We start from the raw sequence: 25,813 nt of genomic DNA on the forward strand, positions 1-25,813 counted from the left end.
ACAATAGCACCAAAAGCACTCCAAAGTAGGATACTTTGCAAACTGGGATAGAGTTGGCTGTGATACATATTGTACAAATATCTTTGTCATATTGATTTAACTTGGAATGCAGATTTTTTATAGGTTTACAAAGTGCTGCCCCTCAACAGAGAAGAAACCAAAAGTTAAAGCCTATGAAGCCTCATGTTTCCTTCTTTATTCCCTCTTCAGATTATGTAAACAGCACCCTTATCAATATTAGAAGGAGAAAAATAATGTCTCATCAGGAAAACAGCTTTCATTTCTTATACCCTTTATTTCAACAGTCTTACCAGGATAAATCTGTTTGATTAGTTTCTTGAAAACTTGCCAATTTTGCTGGAAAGTTCGATATTGAAGCACCACACATTGCTGCTTGATTGGCAGGATTTAGATAAAATGAGTAATGTAGCTCAATAGAGCAAAGCCAAATCCTCCTTACCTACTCATTGTAAGACTATCTGCCTACAGGTATTAAAATAGAAAAACATGGCTGTAAGAAATACTGATTGTACTTGGAAAAAGGAGAGTGTCCTCAAAGACTTGATACAGAAGGGAGATAGCCATTAATCTTGATTCTGTATAGGGTGTTGTGTGTATTATGTATATAGGATGTAAGCTGATGCACAAAGAACAATGCTAGTGTCTACAGATGTTGGCACATTTGTCTACATAACTATCCTAATCAAAATCCACAATTGTGAAGAAAATGTTTGTTTATACCATATACTGTGGAAGTACATAGGATATGTTACAAATATAAAAAAAATAAAAATGGAAATGTATATATTTTCATCTTTCACACTGTTTTTAATCTTAAGTCAGTATTGCAAGCTTTTTAAAAATGGAATGGGATTTTATCACTGTTATAAATTATCCACCTTCCCTAGAAAATATAATCTATAAACAATTAATATTAGAAATTAAATCAGACTCAGAAAATATGATTCTGCAGGACAGTGTATTTCTTCTTGTCCCTCTCAGCTCTCTAACGTCCTGAAAACTTAAGCCAAATGAAACAATCAAAAAGAAAGGAAGCTCAATTTTTATTTTAAATTAAAGCTTTGAAAAAGAGAAAACAGAGATTTTTGACCAGAATTATATACACCACTTACTACTAAGATAAATGTCATAAAATACTGTTAGTTTTCTCATAACAATCCTTGCATTTATATTGCATTATGCAGTCCCTTTTTGTTAAAAGAGACAGGTAGTGATGTTTGCACATCACAGTTCTGTTGTCAAATTAACAAAGGGGGCTCTACTTGACACCTCTCAAGCCCTCTTCCTTCCAGTCCCATTTGTACAAAAGTGGAATGAAGAATCTTGAACGTTTTGCTTTCACATCTCCTTTGGATGCAAAACCATGATCAAAGAGTTAACATTTTCACACCTTGCTGTCACAACCTCTTTTCCAAGACTCCAAATTACCAAAGAACAAGTCGAATCAAGACCTTTATCCTATTCACCTATTTTTACAATAAACCCTTCTCACGAGCATGGCATTCCACCAGTCATGGAGAAGAAGAAGAAAGACCTCTTTTGAACCTCTGAAGACCTTCTTCTGAAATACAAACAGAAATGATGATTTAGCTTTACTAGCTGGACCCTGGTTATGCAGAGAGGAGACCAAAGAGGAGGGGCACTGGTCCTGCTCTATCAGTGAGCATCTCCTCCTGGGATGGCAGAAGACTCATAACAGACTGAAGGTCTCGCAGCTACTTCTGCTTCCAAAAGTCAACACTTGGACAAGTAATCACACCCCCCATTGTGCAAGAAGAGTAGCTTAGACAAGTTTATCCTACACCTGTGCAACGCAGTAGAAGACATCATGTCATATTGCCCATTTTGTCTATTTGTGCAAAATGAATATGAAACAGCAATTCACATCTTAATTTTAGAGATTCATTGCTGTTCACCATGGGATTTCACGGCACACACTTTGCTAAGAACTGCATGTGGTAAAGATGTCTTCTGTGAAAACTGCAGAGAATATGCATTAATAGAAAACAAACTATTTGTAGTTTCCTAAATTGTTGACAATTGCTCTGTCTCTGCAGACAGCTATGGCCCAGTCTTACACTTTTATCAAGCACTGAAATGCAGGACATCATAGAAAACACTGCTAGGGAAGAAGGCAAAGATGATCCAAAAATAAAACTAGCACTAAGAACAGGAGATACATATGAAACATTCAGTACTCCAAATGAAAAGTCTCTGATAGTTTTAGAGGTAATAAATAGTGGGCCAAAAACTATCCAGTTTCTAACAAAGACCTGTCAGAGACTAAGTCACCTTGCCAGCCAGGTGGTTAATGGAAATTGTTTGTTACCCTATATAGAAATAGTATTTAAACTCAGCTAAAACGGGGATTTACTATGGCTATATTTTTAGTTCTGGTAATAAAAGAAAAATATAAACAGATGTCTCCAACATATACAGCTGATAAAACAAGTCAATTAAATTAAAGAGCATACTGGTAATAAAATCATGTCACCTAACATTCTAAGGGCAGAAATCCATGACTATTTAAATGACAATACTAGGAAAATGCAGACCTTAAAAACGAATAAGTCTGCCTGTCAAGGAATGTCATTGTGAGTTTAGCATGTTGAAAAAGGAGGAGAAATATCAGAGGATTAACAGAGTGACACATAGAGCATCACTACATGATTCACCACATTTATTCTTCAGACAAAAAAAGCTGGATACCCAACATGAAAAAACCCTTGTCATTCAAGAAGTAAAATATGTGAGACTTAATAGCTAAGCTCCTGGTTTATGAATTGTTTATGCACAGAACATTTTGTGGGTGTTTTTTAAGCAACTCCCAGATGTACCTATATATTAGATTTCCTGCTGGCAACATAGTCTTTTACATGCAGTCAGAATTCATGGAGTTTCCCATAAAGTATGTTTCAAACTCAAATTTTGGACACTGAAATTGTAAGGGACCAGCTGTATCAGCTGCATGTTCACAAGGCCATGGGCCTGATAGGATTCATCCCAGAGTACTGAAGGAGCAACCAGATGTTATGGCAGGACCCCTCTTGATCATCCACCAAAGACCTTGGGAGTCTAGGGAGGTCCCCGCCAACTGGAAGTTAGCCAGCGTTATTCCAATCCACAAAAAGGGCATGAGGGAAGACCCAGGGAACTACAGACCTGTTACTCTAACCTCAGTTCCTGGAAAAATGGTGAGAAGATTATACTGGGTACTGTTGCAAGGCATTTAAAGGACAATGCAATCATCAGGCAGAGTCAGCCTGGCTTCACAAAGGGAAAGTCCTTTTTAACTAATTTGATATCCTTCTATGATAAGGTCACCTGCCTTGTGGATGAAGGGAAGGCAGTGGATGCTTTTTTATTATTATTTTAGTAAAACTTTTGATACTGTCCCTCACAGCATCCTTCTGGACAAGTTGTCTAACTATGACATGAGCAGGTTCACAGTGCGCTGGGTGAAGAACTGGCTGAAGAGCAGGGCTCAAAGGGTTGTAGTGAATGGGGCTACATCTGGCTGGGGACAGGTCACCAGCGGTCTTCCTCAAGGTTCAATTCTAGGGCCAGTTCTGTTCAATATCTTTATCAGTGATCTGGATGCAGGAGTTGAATGCAACATTAGCAAGTTTGCTGACGATACCAAACTGGGAGGTGCTGTTGACTTTCTTGAGGGACAAGAGGCTTTGCAGAGGGATCTAGACAGACTGGAGCACTGGGCAATCATCAACGGCATGAAATTTAACAAGAACAAATGCTAGATTTTGCACCTGGGATGGAGTAATGCCAGGCACATGTAGAAACTGGGAGAGGAGTGGCTGGAGAGCAGCCCTGCAGAAAGGGATCTGGGGGTGCTGGTCGGCAGCAGGCTCAGTACAAGTCAGCAGTGTGCCCTGGCAGCCAAGAGGGAAAACACACCCTGGGGGGCATCAAACACAGCATGACCAGCCGGTCAAAAGAGAGGATTATCCTGCTGTATTCAGCATTGGTGCAGCCTCACCTGGAGCACTGTGTGCGGTTCTGGGTCCCACAATTTAAGAAGGATCTTAAAAATCCTTGAATGTGTCCAGAGGAGGCAACAAGCTCGTGAAAGGGCTGGAAGGAATGTCCTATGAGGAGCGGCTGAGGACTTTGGGCTTGTCTGGTTCAGAGAAGAGGAGGCTGAAGGCGACCTCACTGCTCTGTACAGCTTCCTGAGGAGGGGACGTGGAGAGGGAGATGCTGATCCCTGCTCCCTGGGATCCAGTGATGGAACACGTGGGAATGCTGTGACAGGGGAGATTCAGACTGGACATGAGGAAGCATTTCTTTACCAAGAGGGTGGTTGAACACTGGAACAGGCTTCCTAGAGAGGTGTTCGATGCCCCAAGCCTGTCAGCATTTAAGAGGCATCTGGACAATGCCCTTAATAACATGCTGTAACTTGGTCAGCCCTGAATTGGCTGTTGGGCAGTTGGACTAGATGATCATTGTAGGTCCCTTCCAACTGAAATAGTCTATTCTATGCTATAATTCTAAAATATTTTGCTATAGTACATTTTTTACATATTGACAAGAAATGATCAATTTTTCTGTCACTTGCAGACAGCTATCACAATTGCCAGGCATGCTTATGCAATGAAGTGCAATAAACACTCACTCATATAAACTTCTATTTAATTAGGGAGCTGGATCTTCACTTTCCAATGCTTAAAGAGAAGGGAAATGTCCTGGGATTATGGTTCATCAAGCAAGTTTCAATCTCCTCATTTTGTTTTGGGGCAGCTCATGATCTTTGCATTCAGGACAAATTATATGAAACAAGCAATTGTGTGGCTCCAAGGCTTTGCTTTAGTTCAACACAAACAGAATTTCACCAAGACAGAAACAGTAAATCAACCTACGATGAGCTAAGTGCCCTCAGAAACTGATTCCAGCGTTTATTGTACACAATTATCTTTCTACAGGATCCTCTGTAGCATAAAATTCTTTCTGTGTTCTGAGCTCCTTGCAAAGATTTCAGTTTAGTGACCTCAGTACATGAATTCCAATAGCTACTGACATTTTTGATGGTGGGGTTATGCTAGATTTACTCTTTTCTAGAACAAAGAAGAATTTGACCAACAATGGTGTTGCACTGAAAAGGTATTTTCAGGGTAAGGTACTTCAAATAATAAATTAATCTGATTTTTGTAATTTCAGAATTTTTTAGTAAAGGAGGAGTCTTCTCCATGATGCTGGTGCTGAAGGCTGCTGAAAAGTATCAGTGTGTTCAAAATGTTTCAACACATGAATATTTTGCACCTTAAAATATTTCCATCTTAAAGTAACTGAAAATATTCAGATTTTGTTCTTAATACTGCAGATAATGTGTTGTGTTTATGTTTTAGGATAAGCAAGAATCCTAATTTCTCTGCACAGATTCTTATAAACTCTTGAAAATGCTTAGATTTTCTTGTAGGAAACCATTTTCCTTATCTGTTTTCATTACTTCAATTCGTAAAAGTTTATTTCCTAGAATTCTTTGTAATGCTGGCTCAGATATATTCATATTCTAATTACCTTCTTAAAATATTGATCTACAGCTTCCACTTTCCAATTCTGTTAAGGTAAGAATCAGTCAGCCTAAATTTTAATGCTGTCAAATCTGAAACTTAAAGTAGACCAGTCAGCTTTATCCAAATACAGATAAAGTGAAATTTTTAGTCTCAAGATCCATTAATTAGGTATTCACATTTTTTCCATTTTTATTTTTTCTATATACAAAGCAAGTCATTATGAATCTGATTATCCCACTAGTACAAAGAAGCTGAAATGAAAATTTGGACAACCATACTTCAACTTGATTTGCTTTAAGGAAACACAGTATCACAGTTACAGAGCTATCTGCAGGTTTTTCTCTTTTTCTTCCCTCCGGCTATGTGCCTTGTAAGTCAAGCCTCAGACTAGAGTGGAATTCCATATTTCTTCCATTTCTCAGGCAGGTCCTGGGTTAAAATACTCTACATATCAATTGTTTGGGCTACTTCTACGTGAGCAAGTAACATGGTGTAATAAGATTGAAAGTGTTAGAGCAGAGTCTCTTCTTATCTATGTTGTCTTCAGCCCAGTGGGGTCTGTCACCTCACATTGGAACCCTTACTTCTGTCCACTCTTATGCCATTTCCGAGTTACTACACTGAGTGTGTGTAGCCCATCCCATCTCCCTGCTCCAAGTCTGGACAACACGCACTGCATAGTGTTGCAGGGCATGAATGGAAAACCTTATCCAGCAACACAGAGGCAGTGTTGGGAACATCCCATGAATGAACTGATGCCTGTCTTCTTGCACCTCCCCACCCCTGAAGGAACAGAGCAGTATGACTTTCTAGACACCCTTACCATCACAGTAGTTTTGACCACAGTCAGCTGGAGGCTCACAACCAGAAGAGCTAGGACTGGCACAACTATCTCATCCCTGGAATATGGGACAAAAATCATGGTATACTCACCTTTCTAATACAGAAAAGACACCATTGGTGTCCTTGACTGTGAGCTGCCACCAAGCCTTTCATCATCTCTGCATGATATTTCAGGAATCCCTACCCGTGTACAATTCAAACAAGCTGTCACCCTGTGAGCCTGGCTTCCCCTAACTTGTATTGGTCAGTGGCTAACTACCTCGGGGTGAGCAAATCCACTACTGGCAGAGGTCTGATGCCATCCTCCAAACACTCTTTCCTCAGTCAGAACATACAGATGATATTTATGAAACCACCCAGATTTTTTGTATCTCTGGGTTCAAAAAATGGAAGGAACTTGATGGGTCCCACAAGCCTACCCAGTACCTGGTCCGTCAAGTCTATAACTACAAAAATCACAAGAGAGATAGCCCCATTGTCATGTAGACCTTTGTTCACGAATGAAGGAGACTTATGGAGCCCTAGAGGGACTCAATATATCTGTCTTTCATTATTATGAATGCAGGGTCAGCTGTGAAGCTGGAACCTTTTACCAGGAAAGGACAGGATCATTCATGGCTACATCATAACAGGTGCCCCATACTTTCATATCACTAGGGCATATGCAACCAAACTCATGTATAGAAGAGTGTCAGTATGGTCTTCTGAGTACACACTTGGGGTTGACCTCCAAGCTGCTGCTCCCACAGGGTAACTGTGAATGTGTGAGTGAACTATGTGGCTGAATAAGTGAATTTGCTGTGTGGATGGTTATCTGCTATTAATAATTACAGCTTGATTCTGTAAACAGCAAGTCAATAAATAAAAGGAGATCTAAGAAATGCCTGTTGCACTGTGTTTTTTACACATGCACACTCAGACCCCAATCAGTGAAAAGCCATTCTACAAAAGACCTGAGCTCAGTATATGTAATACTCCTCATCGGAAGTTCATAACTTTGACATATATAGTGATAAATAGCCTTCCAAAACAAAATATTGCTTGTTTTAACAGTAGGAACCAAGTGCCAAAGAAACAAAAAGAATTTTAAATTAAAGTTTATACAATCTTACATAAGAACTTGGGCCTTAGTTACTTAGGAATTTTCTGTAAATATTTTCTAATGTAGAATGACAAAGACCAAAGTGCAAGCCCATTCACTGAGCTAGATGGTGCTAGGTCTTGACTTTAGTCTGTCATATAACACTTTAGCATCTTAACACCTCAGCTAATGACTGCTTTTGCATAGGTGAGAATGTGCCTACATTTTTCTTTTTTCCTGCCTCCTCTCTCTGCCTATTTTTAAAGAAAAAAAATTGTAGCAGTCTCTTAGGTTCAGTCCAGAACAGAATGAAAAAGATACACATTTTAAATGTCTAAAATGTTGGCAAGGATCCTTTCCTGCCCATCTGTATTTCCCTCCCTCAAAGATACAAAGTCATCTTCAGGCATCCCAAAAGATTCCTGCATTTCAGTCCCATTCCACAAAAGACACTCCTTTAAAAGAGGGTTCCTCTCAAAACCTCTAAAAGACCTTTTGGTCCCTGTGCATACAAGTGCTTTTTGGTATTGCTCCAAGCCAGTTTTATAGACCAGCTGGATATGAGGCTAAACTAAGATTTCTGCATTATTGTTTAATACTCCTCAAGTGTTTGCTGGGAGGTGACTCATCCTGAACCAATCTTTCCCTTCATGCCTATGACTTGCAGTCTGTTGTTATTAAATCAGTATCATTCCACAGGAAACACCATGGTAATCAAACCAAAATACCATATTAACATATAATTGTAGAGCAGTCGCAAATTTGTCCAATCTGTCATATGCCCCATAAGAAGTGTCTTAAACCTTGACACAGGTTAAGGGTGGACATGACAATCCAATAACAATGCAAGAAAAAAGGCGCAGAAAAAACTACTTAGCTGAGAACAAGCTGTAACAATGAATCATCCCAATGGTATAATGAAGGGATTATTGCAGTTTAAACAGAGAATTTGATTGAATAAACCTATCTGATCATGCCCTAATTTGTTATAATTTGATACTTTTCTGATATTAAAACTCAGCTGCTGGTAAGCATTTGTTATGCTTAACATTATTTGCTGGGTTTAAAACTAATTACGTAAGTAAGGTACCAATAAAAGGTTGAGGTGTTAAAAAAGCAGTAGTGTAACTATGCAGCACATAGAGAGAAAACATCAATAGCAGCGGATAGATAGTGACAGTTTCCATCAAAAAGACAATTTTACTTTTCAGCTACAGATGTGGATATAAGAGGGAAAGTGCAAAAATGCAGCCAAAACAGTGCCTCTAGTTCCACAGCTAACTGTGGCTGCTAGCAGCAATGGCCAGTTAGATGCCTAAATGGTATGAATAAGCTTGTAATAATGATTCAGTCTCAGGGGATAAAGTAAACCACACAGCAGAGATCAAAAAAAAGCAAATCATAATCAGCAAGTTCAGCTCATTTGTCAGTATCAGGAGGAGGATGTGCAAGTGCCACACAGACCCTACCATTGTAGCTGTGAAGGGGATATTGTCGATCACGGAGGAGGCCAAGGCAGACACCCAGAGCACTAAAATGATGGCCACTGCCAAGCGCTGGTCCTCAGGAACCACCTGGTATTGTGAGAGTTCAAATTACAACTTTGATGAGATCAGTGTTGCTCTGTGTGTGTGTCCCCAGCAGAATTGCACATTCTTCACAGTTCTAATTTCTCAACATTTATTACTCCCTTAGGCTCTGAGATAGGTAAAGCATCTTAAAGAAAATAGCCCAACATTTAGTAACACAATTACCATTCTTTTTCCAAGAAAATTTGAACAAATAGAAATGCAAAGACCGATATTTCTAATACTCAGATTTCACACAAGAAATACACTGCATGACTGTGAGTTTTCACCTTTATCTGTTTATACTTTTTTCACCTTTGTATTTTTTGGTTTTTTAGACTACAGAAAAGGCTTCCCTTTTGCATCTGTGGCTATGTTTATTCTGGCTGTGGACAAGATACATACATATTAAATATCACGCATGCCAAAGTATGACATGCTTTCTTGATATTGCTGATGCAGGAATGCAATCATTAACATCAAATTCAGAATTAAAGTATTATTCATTATTCTATTGGAGTAAAATTATTCTCCTTACTTGTTAAGAAAAACTATAAATATTTTAAACATACCTTTATTAACAAAGCTGTCTGCTCTCCTATATAGTCTATTAAGTGCAGATGAGCCAAAGCCTAAAAAAAAATTTAAAAAATGATATCAACTGGTGAAGTACCTGATGCAGTTACATTTCTTTCAGTGAATGTAAGAAAACAGAACAATTCTTTCCCATTCACAAAATACTGATATTCATCTCCTGTAGCTTCTACAGCAACTTTGCAATTGGTAGAAAGAAAAGACACGGCAGAAATTGGTAGCTGTATCTGCAGAAGTGGGTTGGCTGTGCTGGAATGACTGGTAGGATTACTTAAGATTGGGGGGCACAGGAATCAGAGAATGGCTGAAATTTAAAGATTACATTCTTCAGTGGATACATGTTTTCTGAACACCTGAACACAATTGATTTTAAACAAACTTCTCCAAAACCAGAATACAGATAGAAGTATATCATATGTTTAAAAGGTCAGATGAAATCAGGCATCTTGTGCTCCGTCTCAGGTGAAGAAATAGGAAAACAAAATACATGTTTCTGGTAAACATCTTTCTCAGACCCATAAAAAACCAACAGTACCCATCTGCTAAAACCAGGCCAGAGATCTTGGATGAATGGAAACTGCACAGAGGCAGCAGCACCTGAAAGGCAGGAAAACCAATTCTTTCATGCCTAAGTCAGGCACCCGAGCCAAGGAGGCAAGCCCTGTAAGCGGTGGACCTGGGGACAGCCTGGACCAGAGTGCTCTGTCCTCCCTGTGAGAGCCATTCCCATTTGTACAGGATATTTAGACAGCATCCCATACAACCACGGTTATTACCATGGATGAAAAGACATAGGAAGACTCCAGACTAGTGGTGATGCCTCTGATCTCTGCTTGGGCAGACAGGAGAATACAAGCTGAGTCTTCACACCCCAGGAGAATGACCTGTTCCCTCAAACCACAGGGTAAAAGGGTGATTTTAAATCATGAGAGCTAGCCTTTAATTCACTTTGGTTTTCTTTTCTTTTCTTACAGGTGTCCAGAATGAAGTACTATTTTGAGGTTGAATAAGGTATATCTATTTTATGACTTTTCAGTTTCTCAGGGGAGAAAAATCAAAGCTTTTTTGGCTCAGCCTGGACCAAGCTGGTTGGCTTGCTTTCATTTTTTTTCTTCCATGACAAAGAATCAGTCAGCTGCAATGCCTCACTTACTGACTCCATTCCCACACAGAGCCGCAAAAGTCAGTATTCACACAACACAACTCCGTATCACCTGCACATGTGGCACTCAGAGTCCTTCAGAGACATCAGCGGAAAAAAAGCCATTCAACTCACAAGCTGTCAAATTCTATGACAGAGATGGACAAATATCCTAACAGGCACCGAGTGGTGTGGGTTAAGACACAGTAATCTCAGAGTGACAAAAGGGCTGTCATTCAGACCGCCAATTCCTGTACCTGCAGCTCATTCAGGTGGCAGCTGAATGCTGGTCGTTTGGATATCACCATATATTAAATTTGGCCCAGAAATTATACTTTCTTTTAACAATGCACTGCACATTTAAAGATGCAGCACGCAGAAAACAAGTGATAAGATTTTTAAATACATACACATACCCCTTAACATTAAAAAAAAGGACATTTTTTCATTACTTTAACTTCCCAGGAGAAAGTTTCCTAAGAAATGAATTCTTGTTGGTAAATTTCAGATACCATTTTCATTCTAAGCTATCTGTGTTGCTTTATCAACTCAAAGGTTATGACAGTGACTTTTTAAATGTATGTAAAAGCAATATTCTTAATGAACAGTAATACTTTTTCTGCAATTGCTTTTTGTTCACGCTTCAAAATAAACTTTTTAACACGTAGTTGTCAGCAATTAAAGCCCAGAATTACATTTAGTTAACATTGCTGCCTTATTACTTAATTATCTATTAACAGAATATATGACTTTTCAGTAACACTTGTGTATTGGTTTTGTGTGGCAAGGTTTTGGTAGTGGGGGGAGGTTACAGGGGTGGCTTCTGTAAGAAGCTGCTGGAAGCTTCCCCTGTGTTCGAGAGGGAGCCCATACCAGCCGGCTCTAAGATGGACCCGCCGCTGGCCAAGGCCAAGCCAATCAGCGATAGTGGTAACACCTCTGTGATAACATTTTTAAGAAGGAAAAAAAGTTGGGAGAGTGGGAAACAGCCGCTGGAGAGAGGAGTGAAAACATGTAAGAGAAACAAGCCTGGTGACACCAAGGTCAGTGAAGAAGGAGGGGGAGGAGATGCTCCAGGCGCCAGAGCAAAGATTCCCCTGCAGCCCGTGGGGAAGACCCTGGTGAGGCAGGCTGTGTCCCTGCAGCCCAGGGAGGTCCACGGTGGAGCAGATCTCCACCTGCAGCCCGGGGAGGACCCCACGCCGGAGCAGGTGGGTGCCCAAAGGAGGCTGTGACCCCGTGGGAAGCCCGCGCTGGAGCAGGCTCCTGGCAGGACCTGCAGATCTGTGGAGAGAGGAGCCCACGCTGGAGCAGGTTTTCTGGCAGGACTTGTGACCCCGTGGGGGACCCGCGCTGGAGCAGTGTGCTCCTGAAGGACTGCACACCGTGGAAAGGACCTGTGCTGGAGCAGTTCGTGAAGAACTGCAGCCCGTGGGAATGGCCCACATTGGAGAAGTTCGTGGAGGACTGTCTCCTGTGGGTGGGACCCCACGCTGGAGCAGGGGAAGAGTGTGATGAGCCCTCCCCCTGAGGAGGATGAAGCAGCAGAAAATAACGTGTGATGACCGTAAACCCCATCCCTGTCCCCCTGTGCTGCTGAGGGGGGTTGGTAGAGAAATCCGGGAGTGAAGTTGTGCCCGGGAAGAAGGGAGGGGTGGAGGGAAGGTGTTCTGAGATTTGGTTTTACTTCTCATTACCTTACGCCGGTTGATTTGTAATAAATTGAGTTAACTTTCCCCAAACTGAGTCTGTTTTGCCCATGACGGTAATTGGTGAATGATCTCTCCTGTCCTTATCTCAACCCGCAAGCTTTTTGTTATATTTTTCTCTCCCCTGTCCAGCTGAGGAGGGGGAAGTAATAGAACGGCTTTGGTGGGCACCTGGCATCTAGCCAGGGTTAACCCATTACAACCTGAAATTTGTTCTGGAATCCAGACATGGTACTACAGAAGAAATATTCAGGAGAGGGGGAAGGGAATGAAGGATGCACACATCCCTCCTGCAAGACAGTCAGTCTGCAGGTAGCCCATCACATTAGAGATGATGACAGTACTAATCACATAATCAACTTTAGGATGTCTCTACGATATCCAGGCCAATTGCCTGCAAGCACCTAAGTGAAAGTCAGCAAGTAGCACCCTACTACTGGCCTCCCCTGGGTGTTAACTGCACAGAGTGTCTCCTGGATCTTCCTGTGTCTTCTAAGAGGAATAAGTATTACTACACTAATTGGTGTCTTCAAGCATACTAGTTCCTGTCTGACAGCTCAAAATAGAGTTTTACTGCAGAAAAAAATCATGTGCCCTTTTAAATCAAAGTTTAATTTATGCACAAAAATTTGCATTAAACCCTCTTATGGACAGTATGTCATGATGATTGTTGCAGATAAACTCTGCCTGAAGGGATTAAGGTAAAATGTCAATTTTGACTATAAAAGTGAGCAAAGTACTGTATCTCTGAGATGCATAGGAACTTATATCACGGAGACAGAAGAAACAGAAAGATTTTATAGCCTGTAACAGCCATTTGCGAACAAGAACTAAAAAGACCATTGTAGAGATGAATTACCCAAAGGACACAATAGAAAACAAGAGAGCTCCAGAGGATTTCCAATTTTTTCATTGCAAAATATCTACCAGACTGGACGGATGAGCACCCAAAGGCAGAACCTCCAAGAGTTCCCCTGTGGCCCTTGAACTCAAATCACATTTTCCAAAATGACTTGCAGCTTAAGTCCCACACAGGTTTTTAAATGTTCCTTGTAATATGAAAGGGAACATTTATAGCAACAGGAAATAACTTCAGACTGGGAACCATCCAAGGTGAAGAATCACCAAGGGTGAAGAATATGAGCTGACAACTGCTGAATACCTAGATCGTGAAAAGATTTCTTCTTCAATGCATATCTCTGTTTTGACTTGTTTCTTCTTGACATTGTTAACCTAAAGGAAAGAAAAATGCCTTGGCAAAGACTGTCATCTGCTGCTAATCCAAAGGGCCATAGATTCAGATCACAATTAGCAGTGATGATACTTAGAACATTTTTCTCATTCATTTATGGGGAAGAATTTAACCTCTCCCATTTTTTTCTTGATTATGTGTACAAGTTTCTTTCATGACCTTAAACTGCTGCTGTTCTATAGAGCCAGGAAAAATATTTTTTCATTAGCAAACTATTCACTGGTGACCTGAGAAACCATAAAAATGAAGTTCAGTAAATTACAACAGTCGTATCCAAAGTCTGGCAGTAAATGGCAAATAATTTCCTGTGTGTTTTACTATGTAATTGTGCCGTCACACAGCACTCAAATCAAAACCATTCAATCCAAGCTAAACCAATAAATACATCAGGGAATGCAACTAATGAACTGTTGCAGCAGCAGCAGACAAAATAAACATGCCTTCAATATAGGTTCCCTATAAGAGCTAAAAAATGCAAGGATATATAGAACTTGATAACATAGAGAACTAAAAATTGCCTGTACTAATGGCTGTACAATAAATCAACATTTCCTGATGAATTTTAGACCTAGTAGCTTGCAAACAAGCCTCCTAATGATAATCAGAGTTTCCATTCATCTTCTCGGAGGTTACCAGATTTTGACTTCCAGTTTGGCATTAAAGAGATAGTTGAATTATTTGCTGTTTGTATTTGCTTCAAATTTTGTCCCTGTTACTGTTGGGATTTTTTTTTTTTTTAATAGATCCTAATTTACAAATTCTTGGGCTCTTTGCAATTACTGGCAGGAGGAGGGGAAGGATGGAAGGAGGCTGTGCAAGCAAATTTGTTATTACAGGCTTTTCCCAGGCTGCTCACTCAGACAATTCACTAGCCATGGCAGTGCCAGTGGTCACTTGGGTTTTGTCAGTCATGTTTCTACAACATTATTACATCATCTAAACCCAACAAATAACAACTGAAATACACCAAGCATTCTAGAAGACTAATTAACAAGTAAATGTGAGTATGCATACAAAGAAATATCCAAACATTTGGGGTAAAAATAAATCCTCTCAGGCTATACGAAAGCATCAAACAGTAAATAAAATAGGATACAAACATGGGTGGACTGTTTCCAATACTCAAGCAGACAAACAGAAAGAAACTACACAGCAAGTTATCCAGGCATTTCAAGTACTGAATATCTGTTTAAATTACAATTGCAAACTGAAATTCAGTGATACTATCCTTTCAAACCATACTGTCATGAAATCTCTTAGGCCGCTTAGTAGCCAGCATGTAGCAGACAGAATTAGGAACATTTTTCAACTCTGGTTTATTCTTGTCCTTTTATTTTTCCTATCACTGGTCTAAATAATTGCAAAACGAATACATAAATACATATAAGCTATCTGCACACATAGACCACCAACAAACCTGGAAACTAAAATTCCACTTATATGAAAATGACTGTGTCAGATATATTCAGCAAATGCAGCAGAAGGAGAGAGAGTGAGACAAAGCTTACAGCGAAAAATTAGATACCAGAGATCCAGCCTCCTTCTGCCACTCTGCAATTTCTCTCTGAACTACCACGACTACACTCAATCTACAATATTCCAGTGGGATTGAATCTGCAGGAGGCCTCTGCCCAGGAACATAATTCACATTTTAAATCAGTTGTAACTCTTCAGGCTTTACAAATCAGAGTATCTTACCTCCATGAGAACAAACAATGCTGCAAAGAAAAGAAGGGTTGCCCACTCAACTCTGTTCAAAATCATCTCAAAATCATGGATGTCTGCTAGCACCAGCAGCCAAATGGCTCCCAATATGGCAATCCAGCCTGCATGAGAAAAAGACAGAACAACACTTCACAGACTTGTTAAGTGCTACCAATGTAAAAGTTACCGTATCGCAATTTTCAAGACTTTTTGCCACACTTTTGCTCTGACTCTGTAACAGGGAAAGGTCACAGGTACTGCAGGATGAATGGTCTCTGCTTTCAAATTAAAATAAATTAGAAAAGAGAAAAAAGCAAATAAGGCACATTTGGGTTACCCCCAATAATAAACGGGTTTTAATCACAGAGAAACCTCTAGGTGTTTAGGAGGTAGACTGGAGGATTCTGCAGCTCCTGCAAGGCTGGCTGCAGCCCCAGGGCCTTGAAGATCCACTGTCTACCTGCTCTAGAAGATAAACAGAGGAAAAGAAAATCTCTTAAAACAGAAGAGGGAGTGACTTTAAATAGCAAACCAGGATCTCTCCAGACAGGATCCCTTTATACATCCTGAAGTGTTTTAAGGCACATATTTAGGTAACTGATTGAGAGAAAATGCAAATTAAATGCACAATCAGCCAGAGAACCTAATCAGCAAATCTCCTGTCCGAGCAAGGCTCACTTACTCTCTGCACAGTTGAAATGTTTTCTGGAGCTCTTCGATTCCTCTGGCACATTTATCTTAAACAATATAACGGGATTTCAGAGGTGAAACAAAAGGGGTTTGGGTGGTTCTTTCCTCAGAATGATGTTCCTCTTTCTGTCTTCTCTATTTTTTTCCTAAATAGCAGATGATTTTTTTTTTTATATACTAAAAAAATAAGATACGTAATTTAAGGGTTTTTTAATGGCATGGAAATAAAGCCTTCCACCTCTTCAAGTTATTTCTCTCTTTGTTTTGACTATTTCATACACCTCACCCTATTTCATGTATTCACAGTCAGAAAGTGACAGATTCACAGAATTGCAGAAAAAGTGAGGAAGAAAGAAGAATAACAATCTTTGCTGGCAAACAGCTTTAAGTCACAAACTTATAATCGAATACCAAATGTGACTTAGGACAATAGGCCCCTGCTGCAAAGTAGATAGATGAATAAAGTGAGTCCTCTCCAAAAGCCTTCAACAGTTGTAAGAAAATTCAGAGATAGAAGACTGATTCATAAAATTTTAGACCATTCAACTTACAGCTTATGCATAAGTGTTTTTCTATTAAGTTCAAAGAAGAAAGAGATCCAAAAACATCCAACAGTTTAAAATTAAGCTATATTCCATTTAAATCCTATTTAAATATAAAAGAAATAAAGACACCAAAGGTTCTTACTGTTTATGAAGCTGTAAATATTAACTATTTTCTCTAAAAAATCCTATACAGTGTCACATAAGTACTCCCTAAACAAAGAATGCATTTTGCTTTCTCAGGTACAATTTAGGACCTTTCAGTGACATACTGTACTCTTTAAATGAGAATTTCAGGTTAACTGCGATTACTAAGGAACATCTGCTGAAAATATTGCAGCTCAGTACAGGCAACCAGACGTGCCCGAAAGCCAAAACCAGCAGCTCAGGAGTTACTCTGGCTGGTCTGTTTAGTAAGGAGAGCTAAATGAGCTGGCTTGGCACTAGCTCTGGCTTTCATGCTTTGAGGTGGGTTTATTTTCTGCTGCAGTATGTACACAGCAGTGAAATCATACTGCTTACATTGTCTGGCTCCAAAACCAAAATGCTTTCAGTGACACCAACTCTTCAGCCGATGACCTGTTTCTGTCCTCTCAAGCATCTCCAAGTGCCGTAATCTCCCCAGTTCAGCTTTACTCTTGATGCCACTGACTTAGCTTCTGTCCTCTCCGCTTGGCTGAAACCACATTTTCCAGCACTACAAACAACTTCTGCCTTCCCGAGCTCTCTCCATGACCCTTCTTGAAAAGCTTCCACAAGGCTGATCACTCTAGTCTTGCTGTTTCCATAAGTGGCACTCACAATAAGTTTTTATTTAGCCTGGTGCAAACCTAATCTACAGGGAGATGCAGGGAAATCCTTGTAAGGGAGCATGTATGAAGGACTAGGTAATTTAATGGTTTGTCAGCAGAAATACCACCATATAGGTGGGAAAAAAGCCAAAGCTAAGCAGAGAGCTGAAAAATGAAGGAATTTTGTATCCCAAATTTTGTAGCTTCAGCTCCTACATTGTTCCCAATACAGATTTTGAGTAAAATCTGACCCGAGTGCCTCACTGGATCCAAAACCCATGTCTCACAGCCAGCTCTGCTCACCTCCAAAGACAGAAATGCTGCCATGCTGCAAGTTGAGCAAGTCTGTTCCCTGCTTCGGTCACAATGATCTAATCAGAGTGCATGGTCAAAAATAGATCATGCATGAGCATCATACTGCAAGGGAGGAGGAGAGCAAAAACAGCCACAAAAGACAGCAGGGTGGGAATAGCCGGTCCCAAATTTTCTCGTGAAGAATGGCATTTTACCACCCACTGAAAAGAGACTCCAGGACTGGTCTAAGAGTGGTAATACTCTGTACTGCTCAGGATGAATGCTGGATTCTGGCATAAACTGACAACATACAAATTTTTTGTGTGTGTACCAGAGTCTGGGTATGTGTATAGACTTTGCAAAAACAGTTACAAACCACAGGGACAGGATTGCTCCCAGAGTTCCCAAAGTAGCAAAAGAAAGTGAGGAGAGAACTGTCAGTTCCTGTCCACACCTTTTTGCTATCACAGTTGATTTACTATCTTTCCAGAAACAAAGCGAATCTGTCTATGCAAATTAAATTGTTATTTGCTCTGAACACAGCGCAAGGGGTTATGGGAATGCACTGCCTAATTTTCTTCTTGGCTGTCACCTTGGCTGTTCTCTGAATTCTAGTAAAGAACAGTGGGCCCAACTCCACCTTAAATAAATAAAGATGATGGCAATTCCTGTTAGAGGAATATTGCAAGGGGAATTATATGTGTGCAGATCAGGAGCTTAGGAGCAGAATTTTACTGCTATTTTGTATAAATGTAAGTGACAACATTACATACAAAACGTAGGTGACAAAATGTAAGTACAGCGAAGTGAAGAATTAAAGAATAGCAATTTCTCAATAGTTCTGGAACAATCTGTGATAATATCTTGGCATTATTTTTACCCCCCTGCCTCCAACAAAATCAAATGAACTTGAATATGCTGTATGGGGATAACAATTATTGCCTAAAGCTAATGAAATTTAATTGAATTGCACAAAAGGTGCAAAAGCCAGGCATTTTCTAGCACCACAAGTGTTACCAGCACGCATTAGCTCCATGCATGCAGCTTTGCATGAGACAACAGTGCCCCACCTTACAATATTGTTCCCTGGGAACATGGATGGGCCAGGGAGGTGTCCTCCTGCAGTGCTCCAGCAAGTACAGCTCTCCAGAGGCTCAAACACGTCAGCTGCCCGTTCTGGCTGCACAGAACTTATTTCAGTCTATACACATGGTCTGTTCAGAGTGTATTTGCTTTCCTTGCTATGCCTGCAAGGAGGAGGTAAGAGTTACCATCTCTCAGAGGGAGTGCAGAGAAGAGGAGATGAAGGAGGAAGTCTCTGGAGGAATTTGGGGGACTTTGTGCAAGATCTCTGTTTATGATGCCCTTTAGTACCATGGTTTGACGTCAAGCACCCTGCAGCTGGACAAAAGTCTTCCTCTGAAGCCTGAAGGCCACAGTAGTTAGTGTATGCCATAACTGCTTAATGAACTGGTCTCTGCTGAATTTCTTGTCAAAGGTAACTACAAAGTTATTGGCAGCCTGCCTTTCTAAGCAGGCAGGTTTTCTAAGTCTTTTCAAAGGCCCTTCTAAGTACATTCATGACAGTGAACATACAATATCAGTGTTTTATATATTTGGGTAACTTTGCATTTGCCCTGGATTCAATTTGAAGCACTCCTTCCTTTTTGAAGAATTGAAAGTACTAGGATACATTAAAGACTGGCTTCTCTGCTCATTTATTTTCTAGCTTACTGAGCCACAAAAGAAAGCCAGAAGGAAGAGAAATAATTTCAGAAAATAACTTCTCATTACTATAGTGAAAGCAAAGCCCATTTATAGCTCCACAGACCACTTCTTTTACTGCCTTTTAGTTCCTCTGTTTCACAACAATTGATATTCTGGAAATAAAACATGGAGAGAAACTGAATCTAAATTCCATTTCTGCACTGATATGGTACCTGTTGAAAATGGTGACAGTTTCTGTTTATTTTAGGAAAAATAACATGAAATTTTATTATAAAATGCACCTTGCAGATTTGTAATGCATTCTTCATAGAAAAGATTCCCATGCCTTCTGCTTGGGACCAGAAAAAAAGTACAGTAGAAATAGCTTGAGTGCTTTGCTTTTCTCATACACTTTACCCAGTAGGAAAAACCACCTTTGGAACAATAAATAGCTCATGATGAGCAGAATACAATTGCAATCCTACTCAAAAAAACCCTTATTTTGAAATAATCAAGCAGAAGAACTTGAAAATAGAAAACAATCTAATAGAAGCAAATAGAAGTCTAGAATAAGTGGGAGGAAGGTAGGTGAAAGATAAAGAAATGAAAGAAAAAAGTACTGTGTAATCTGTAGGCCTTTCAAATACTCATTAAGAAAAATTTGTATTCCTTAGTAAAAGTAATTTTGTCTCACCGACTATGAGCTGAAACGCATAATAAGCTTCCTCCTAACAATGTGAACATGTGGACACTGTATGTTCACTTTATCTGCACAGAATTTGAAATAATGGATTTATGAATACTGACGGTACACAGAAATTTCACTTTAGTGGAAACTGAAATGGCACTTGAGACACTTGCACTGAAAACCAAAGCCAGGATAACATTGCATGATCTCAATGCTGGCCTGGGCCAGCAAACAGTGTGCTGCTCAAGACAGACAGGCACAGGGTACTACATTTAGGTAGGAAGAGTTAACACTGTACAAATCCAGGGTGACAAGCAACTGTATGCCTAACAGTTCTGCAGAAAAAACTTAAGAAATACAGTGGATCACAACTGAACCTAATGGCCAACTGAAATACAGAACCAGGACTATAAATGGTAAATCCTGTGAAGCAACCTTTGCTCTCCTAATGCCTGGTAAACCCTGAGAAGATATACTTTAATTAAGATGTGTACCCATTAGGAAACCAAAGGCAGAGAAGTAAGCACAATCAACGTCTGAAAAGTTCACTACTGAGGAAAAAATTGAGCTAAATATCCTGGATTCTTCAAAGATAAGAAGATTAAAGGGATCCTGGCAAGTCTTCAGGTATGTACCAGGCTGTTCCAGAGGGCAGAGAGCAACCTGTTTGTGGTGGCAGTAGTGGGTAGGACAAGAGGGAGTGAGGAGGAGGTGTAATAGCAGCAAGGAAGATTCAGGCTACACAATATTCAGGTCACATATTTACAGTGGTTGAGAAATAAGTAGAGCTTTTAAAAATCAGCTAGACCAGCTTCTGCCAGAGGAAAATATAATACTCCTATCTGCAAACAATGAGATGGACACACTGATTTTTTAGACATTTGTCACTGAGGAAAGTATGATATTCTTTTCCTGTGATCTTAGCAATTCCCTATTTGTCAAAATGGCCACAGCAACTTTTTGTGAACTGCAGAAACCCTTTTAGCCCACAATGTCCATCACAGGCTTACCACCTAAAACATGTTTGGCACTTACCTTTGAACAATTGTTTACACAGCATGTTACTGAATATATATGAGGAAGTAAAGTCCATCACTGTGTTCCAACAGCTTAATCAGGAGTCTGATGAACTCCACAACCCCTCAAAATTTAGCGTAAGAATGTATGCCAGTCGTTCATGTAGTATGGTATAGTTGTAATGTTATGTAAAACATACACTCAGTTATAATCTTATATAACCATATAGAAATATTGGGGTGAAAAAGTTAAATCAAAGACACATTTTCAGTAGTGCTTGCTCTACTCATGGAATGTGTTTCATCAGGAGTACTGAATGTGAATGAAAATGTCCTGTATTTCAGTTTTTGCAATTCTTTGTTTTATTTTATCAGGCATCCCTGAAAATATACATTCTGAAATCATGCTGAATGTTTATAAGTAATACTTGATGCCAACTGATAAGCACTGTTTTATCTTTAATACTCTTTTTTTATGAAGTTACCCTCTTACAAAGCAACTTGCTGGTCTTTTGAGCAGTCTCTTTTCATAGGCATAGCTTCATAGAAATCATTTGCTGTTGTTCTGTGCTATTTGTAGCACCACAGTTTAAGGTTACTCCCTGGGGACAGAACTGTGATGGTGACAGTCCAGGACAGCTTGCACCGCAGCAGGAAATGCTTGGTACAATGCAAGAGGATTAAAAGAACATGAAAAAAGTTGGTGGAAACTATAACCCCACACAAAGCAAGAGAAACAGAAACCTATGCTGATAGAAAGTAATTGCAGCATTAAAAACCAGAAGTGTAGCATAAAACAAGGAGGCAGAGGACTAGCTACTCTGTTATCACAGATCAGCACATGTGCATTAGGAAAGGATGGGCCGGACTGTGTTGCATAGCTGTAATACCATGAGGTCAGAATGCAGAAATCACATTCACTGTTGTATTGCAATGTCAACACCTAACTTCATTAATTCTCCAAATGCAATTTCATAGATGAGATAGATAGGATGGCATTCAAGAGAGAACACTCTGGTTTGAGATTGCTATAGCGAGGCACTGCATCTACAGGGAAGATGTGTTGACAGATACATAGCTGTGTATATTGCACCAATGCATAAGTCTCAAAAATTTACAGAGTTATCTCAGTAAAGGTCACTGCAAACAAACACATTCTATTGCCATAGCCTCATTAACTCTTGTGAACCAAAAAGAATTTGAGAAGATGCAAATATCAAGATAGAGGAGAGGTCAGCTTTTCTAGAAGTAAGCAATAAAGTACAAAAGCTGCACTAGCAGATACAACTGTTACTGGTGCTTGTTTTTTCTTGTCAAGTGTATGGACAGCTGGAAGGACAGAGGATATTTTCCATGCTTAATTACATGTTTGTAAAGATGACTGTGCAATTTCAAGGGCAGAATTTTTTTAAAACTATCCTAAAGGAAATTAAAACTGCGAGGATCATGGAAAGCAGATTTCTCTTATTTTCAGGAGCAAAGTGTTATGCTGAGAAGGAGGAATAGCTAAGATCTGGACCAGACTTTCTGAGTCTGAGTCAATGCTGGCTGCATCAATTTAGCTCCATTCCAACTTTCTTATTATTACAAAATAATTGTCAAATTTATTTTTAACTTATGTTCATATACACTGTACCAGGAATTTTTTCAACATCACTATAAATCAAAGATGTACTAAGTCTCTTAAATACTGTTATGTCCATTCTCATTTTAAAACAACAATTCGCATCTTCACAGTGCAATCAAATCTCCATAGTACATACTCAAAGGCTAGCAGGTCAGTCCCATGCAGTGCTCTTCTTGACCTCAATGTAAAAGTACTAGACAACTTAAACCAACACCATTGCATGCCAGAACAGATAAAATAGCAGATGAATGAGCCAAGAGCAAGGAAGCGAAGAGCACTAAATGAGGACAAATCACTGACAGTTGTAGCCGATACCACCTGGGGAAAAGGGCTGCAGATCAGCGCCTGCAAGCACAACTTCAAGGACCTGGAAGGGTCTCCAGAAAGGGCTGAGGACTTTCAAAGAGGAGCGCCTAAAACCATGCCTCTAATCTTAGTACGTCTTGCTACATCTTACCACACTAAGCTGGACACTGTCAGATGCTACAATTTGTTGCTCTGTTTACCATTACCAGGTCAGGAACCAAAGAAACCACTTTAGTCATGGAAAGCAGTGTCACAGCTTCAGGTAGGTGGAGCGTTAATGGAAAACAGTAAGAGAAGAAAGAATTTGCCACAGACAAGAGTACACAGGATGAGTAATTGCAGCTGAAAAGGGATGCATAGGATGATACTAAAGGCCCCAGGTTTATCAGTAACCCAACAGTTATTAGTTGTAGATGATAGAGCAAACTTAGGAGATGGTCAAAACCCATTTTAGGTGTAACAAAAAGCAAAAGAAACAAGTATGTAACACACATACCACACACCATGTATGATAAAATCAGATATAATGTAGATCTGACGACCAAATTTGAAAAAGCAAAGTGTAAAGCTTTAGAAAATGTAAAAAAATGGGTTCAAGTGGACCCAAGCACAGGGAGGAAGAAACCATCAACACTATTCACCTCCTGGTAAAAGAGGAGGAAGGCACTCCTATCACGCTCATGCCAGCAAAGACCTGAAGATATCAACATTTTGTTGTGACTCCTCCCACCCTAAACCTGTGAACCTTAGCACCCTGCAGAGCATCAAAGGGTGACCCTAACATCAGAATATAAGGGGGAGATACTGGGAGTATTTCGGGTTTGTTGGGTTTTGTTGGGGCTTTTTTTGCAACAGTTTTAACTGTAAATTATCAATGAGTTTTGCTTTGTATTAATTAGATAATTTGGACTGTGTTAATATTATCGTAAGAGGACTAAAAATAACTGTTTGTTGTGTTTTGCTTACGCTGATACAACTTTTAACTAAACCAACAATAAATTCTTAGCTCTAGGTACAAGGAATGTCCCCCTTTTTGCCCACAATATCACAGGCATATCACCACTGATACTTTGAAAGTGGGAGCCTACTACCGTATACAGAGAAGGCATCCCTAATCCAAATGTTTTGGGGACCAAAACCATCTAGTTTACTGAAATGTTTGAAGGAGTTTCCAGGCAACCACAGATTATTCAAGCTGATATTTTTAGCTGTATAGAAAAGGTCCATAAATTCTGCTTCCCGGGCTTTGCATCTGGTTCCTTAATTTATCAAGCCGTGTTGGAAAGCTTTACAATGTGACAAAATAAAATAAAAAAATACGAGGAGAAAAAAAAGACAAGGGAAAGAAAATATTGGTTGTGACACCTTTAAATACAGTTGATAATTCAGTATCATTTGAGCCATTACTTAGCAGTCAATACCTACAAGATCTCCTCAGCTAAAACCGATTAATGTCACAGACTCTAGATAATCTGGAGTTAAATGTTAGATTCAGTGACAAATTAAAGAGCAAATGTGCACTTTTTGCAACCAGGATATAGTGATATAAGATGTGAAATATAAAATGTGCTAAACTTAACATTGTGGCTTTTGACATTAAGTCTATGCTTTCTTAAATCTACGTCATTGACCAGTTTTTATGGCTTAATAGCTGTCTATCTCACTAGCATTTTCTGTTTTCTTAAGCACTAAGCAATTATACACCAGCTTATTAAATTAATCTGGTTTTTCAAACATTTTATAAAATAACTCCTCAGTAACATTGAGTAGCTCTATAAAGAAGCTTTCATTTTAGCTATTGCACAAATTAACCTGAAACCAAACATTTCCAAAATATGAACACATTCTCTTTTTCTCCCTCACTATGGGTACAAACATTTAAATTTTTAGAGTCAAGTTTGTTGGTTTCTGCATATATAATTTTATTGTTTGTAAACAGTGTCAGATTTATACAACTCCACCATCATACAGGATAGTAGCATAACATGCTTTAATCTATTTATCACTGATAGCAGATGAGAAAAAAGTTCCAGAATAACATTTTAAAGTGTAAAAATAAGAGCCCTATGGATGCTTCAACATTAACACCCCTTTCAGACTAATGGGATCTGTCCACACTTCTCTCAGCCCTGTGCTTCTTCCCCATGATGTATAAGCCTTTTGGACCTGCAAAGTTCTGCTGCACACTGAGAGGCAGGATCTTTCTCACAGAGCTCTGGGGGAGTGGTTCAAGTTTAAAAACGTTTTCACCATTCTAAAGAAACCTCTTAGCACAAGTTCAAATGCATGTACATCTGTCCCAGGGCCCAGATAAAAGCTGGGGGAAAAACTTATTAGAGTTCTTAGGCAGCTTCCTAGGCTGCACGTTCAGAACAAAACCACACAGACTACATTTATTTCACTTGTGCAATATTAGTTCTTTTTTAGCTTACAGCATTAAATAATTTAGTCAAAGATCTCTAAGGTTTTAAAGATCTTTAAGGTTTCTGTTGTTTGTTACAGCACTGCTAACTCTCACGCAAGCTCTTACACATACTGACCCTGCCGATCTGTCTCAAAGTTGTTAGGGAAGAATCACTGCTGCAGTGAGTTCCTTACTGAAAATGTTGCAGAAAAAATAATGGATGAAGTTCGTTGTTAGTAGGCTTCAGTAATGAGAACTAGCTTCAGTGTTTCTAAGCCAAGTAAATATTGATAGGGGACTT

The 25,813-nt window shown here is 39.5% G+C and overlaps 1 protein-coding gene across 1 annotated transcript in view; it reads right to left on the reverse strand.

Annotated features, from left to right (window-relative positions):
* Positions 1–25,813, reverse strand: part of OCA2 (OCA2 melanosomal transmembrane protein) — a 213,418-nt gene that overhangs the window by 61,523 nt on the left and 126,082 nt on the right. Inside the window, exons 20-22 of the mRNA XM_075057243.1 lie at positions 15,442–15,569; positions 9,620–9,679; positions 8,949–9,053 (exon numbers count right to left, since the gene is read on the reverse strand). Of these exons, the coding sequence (XP_074913344.1) occupies positions 8,949–9,053; positions 9,620–9,679; positions 15,442–15,569 (293 nt within the window). The remainder of the gene's footprint in view (positions 1–8,948; positions 9,054–9,619; positions 9,680–15,441; positions 15,570–25,813) is intronic.

This window comes from Buteo buteo, chromosome 25, assembly GCF_964188355.1.
Source record: "Buteo buteo chromosome 25, bButBut1.hap1.1, whole genome shotgun sequence".
Lineage (NCBI taxonomy): Eukaryota > Metazoa > Chordata > Aves > Accipitriformes > Accipitridae > Buteo > Buteo buteo.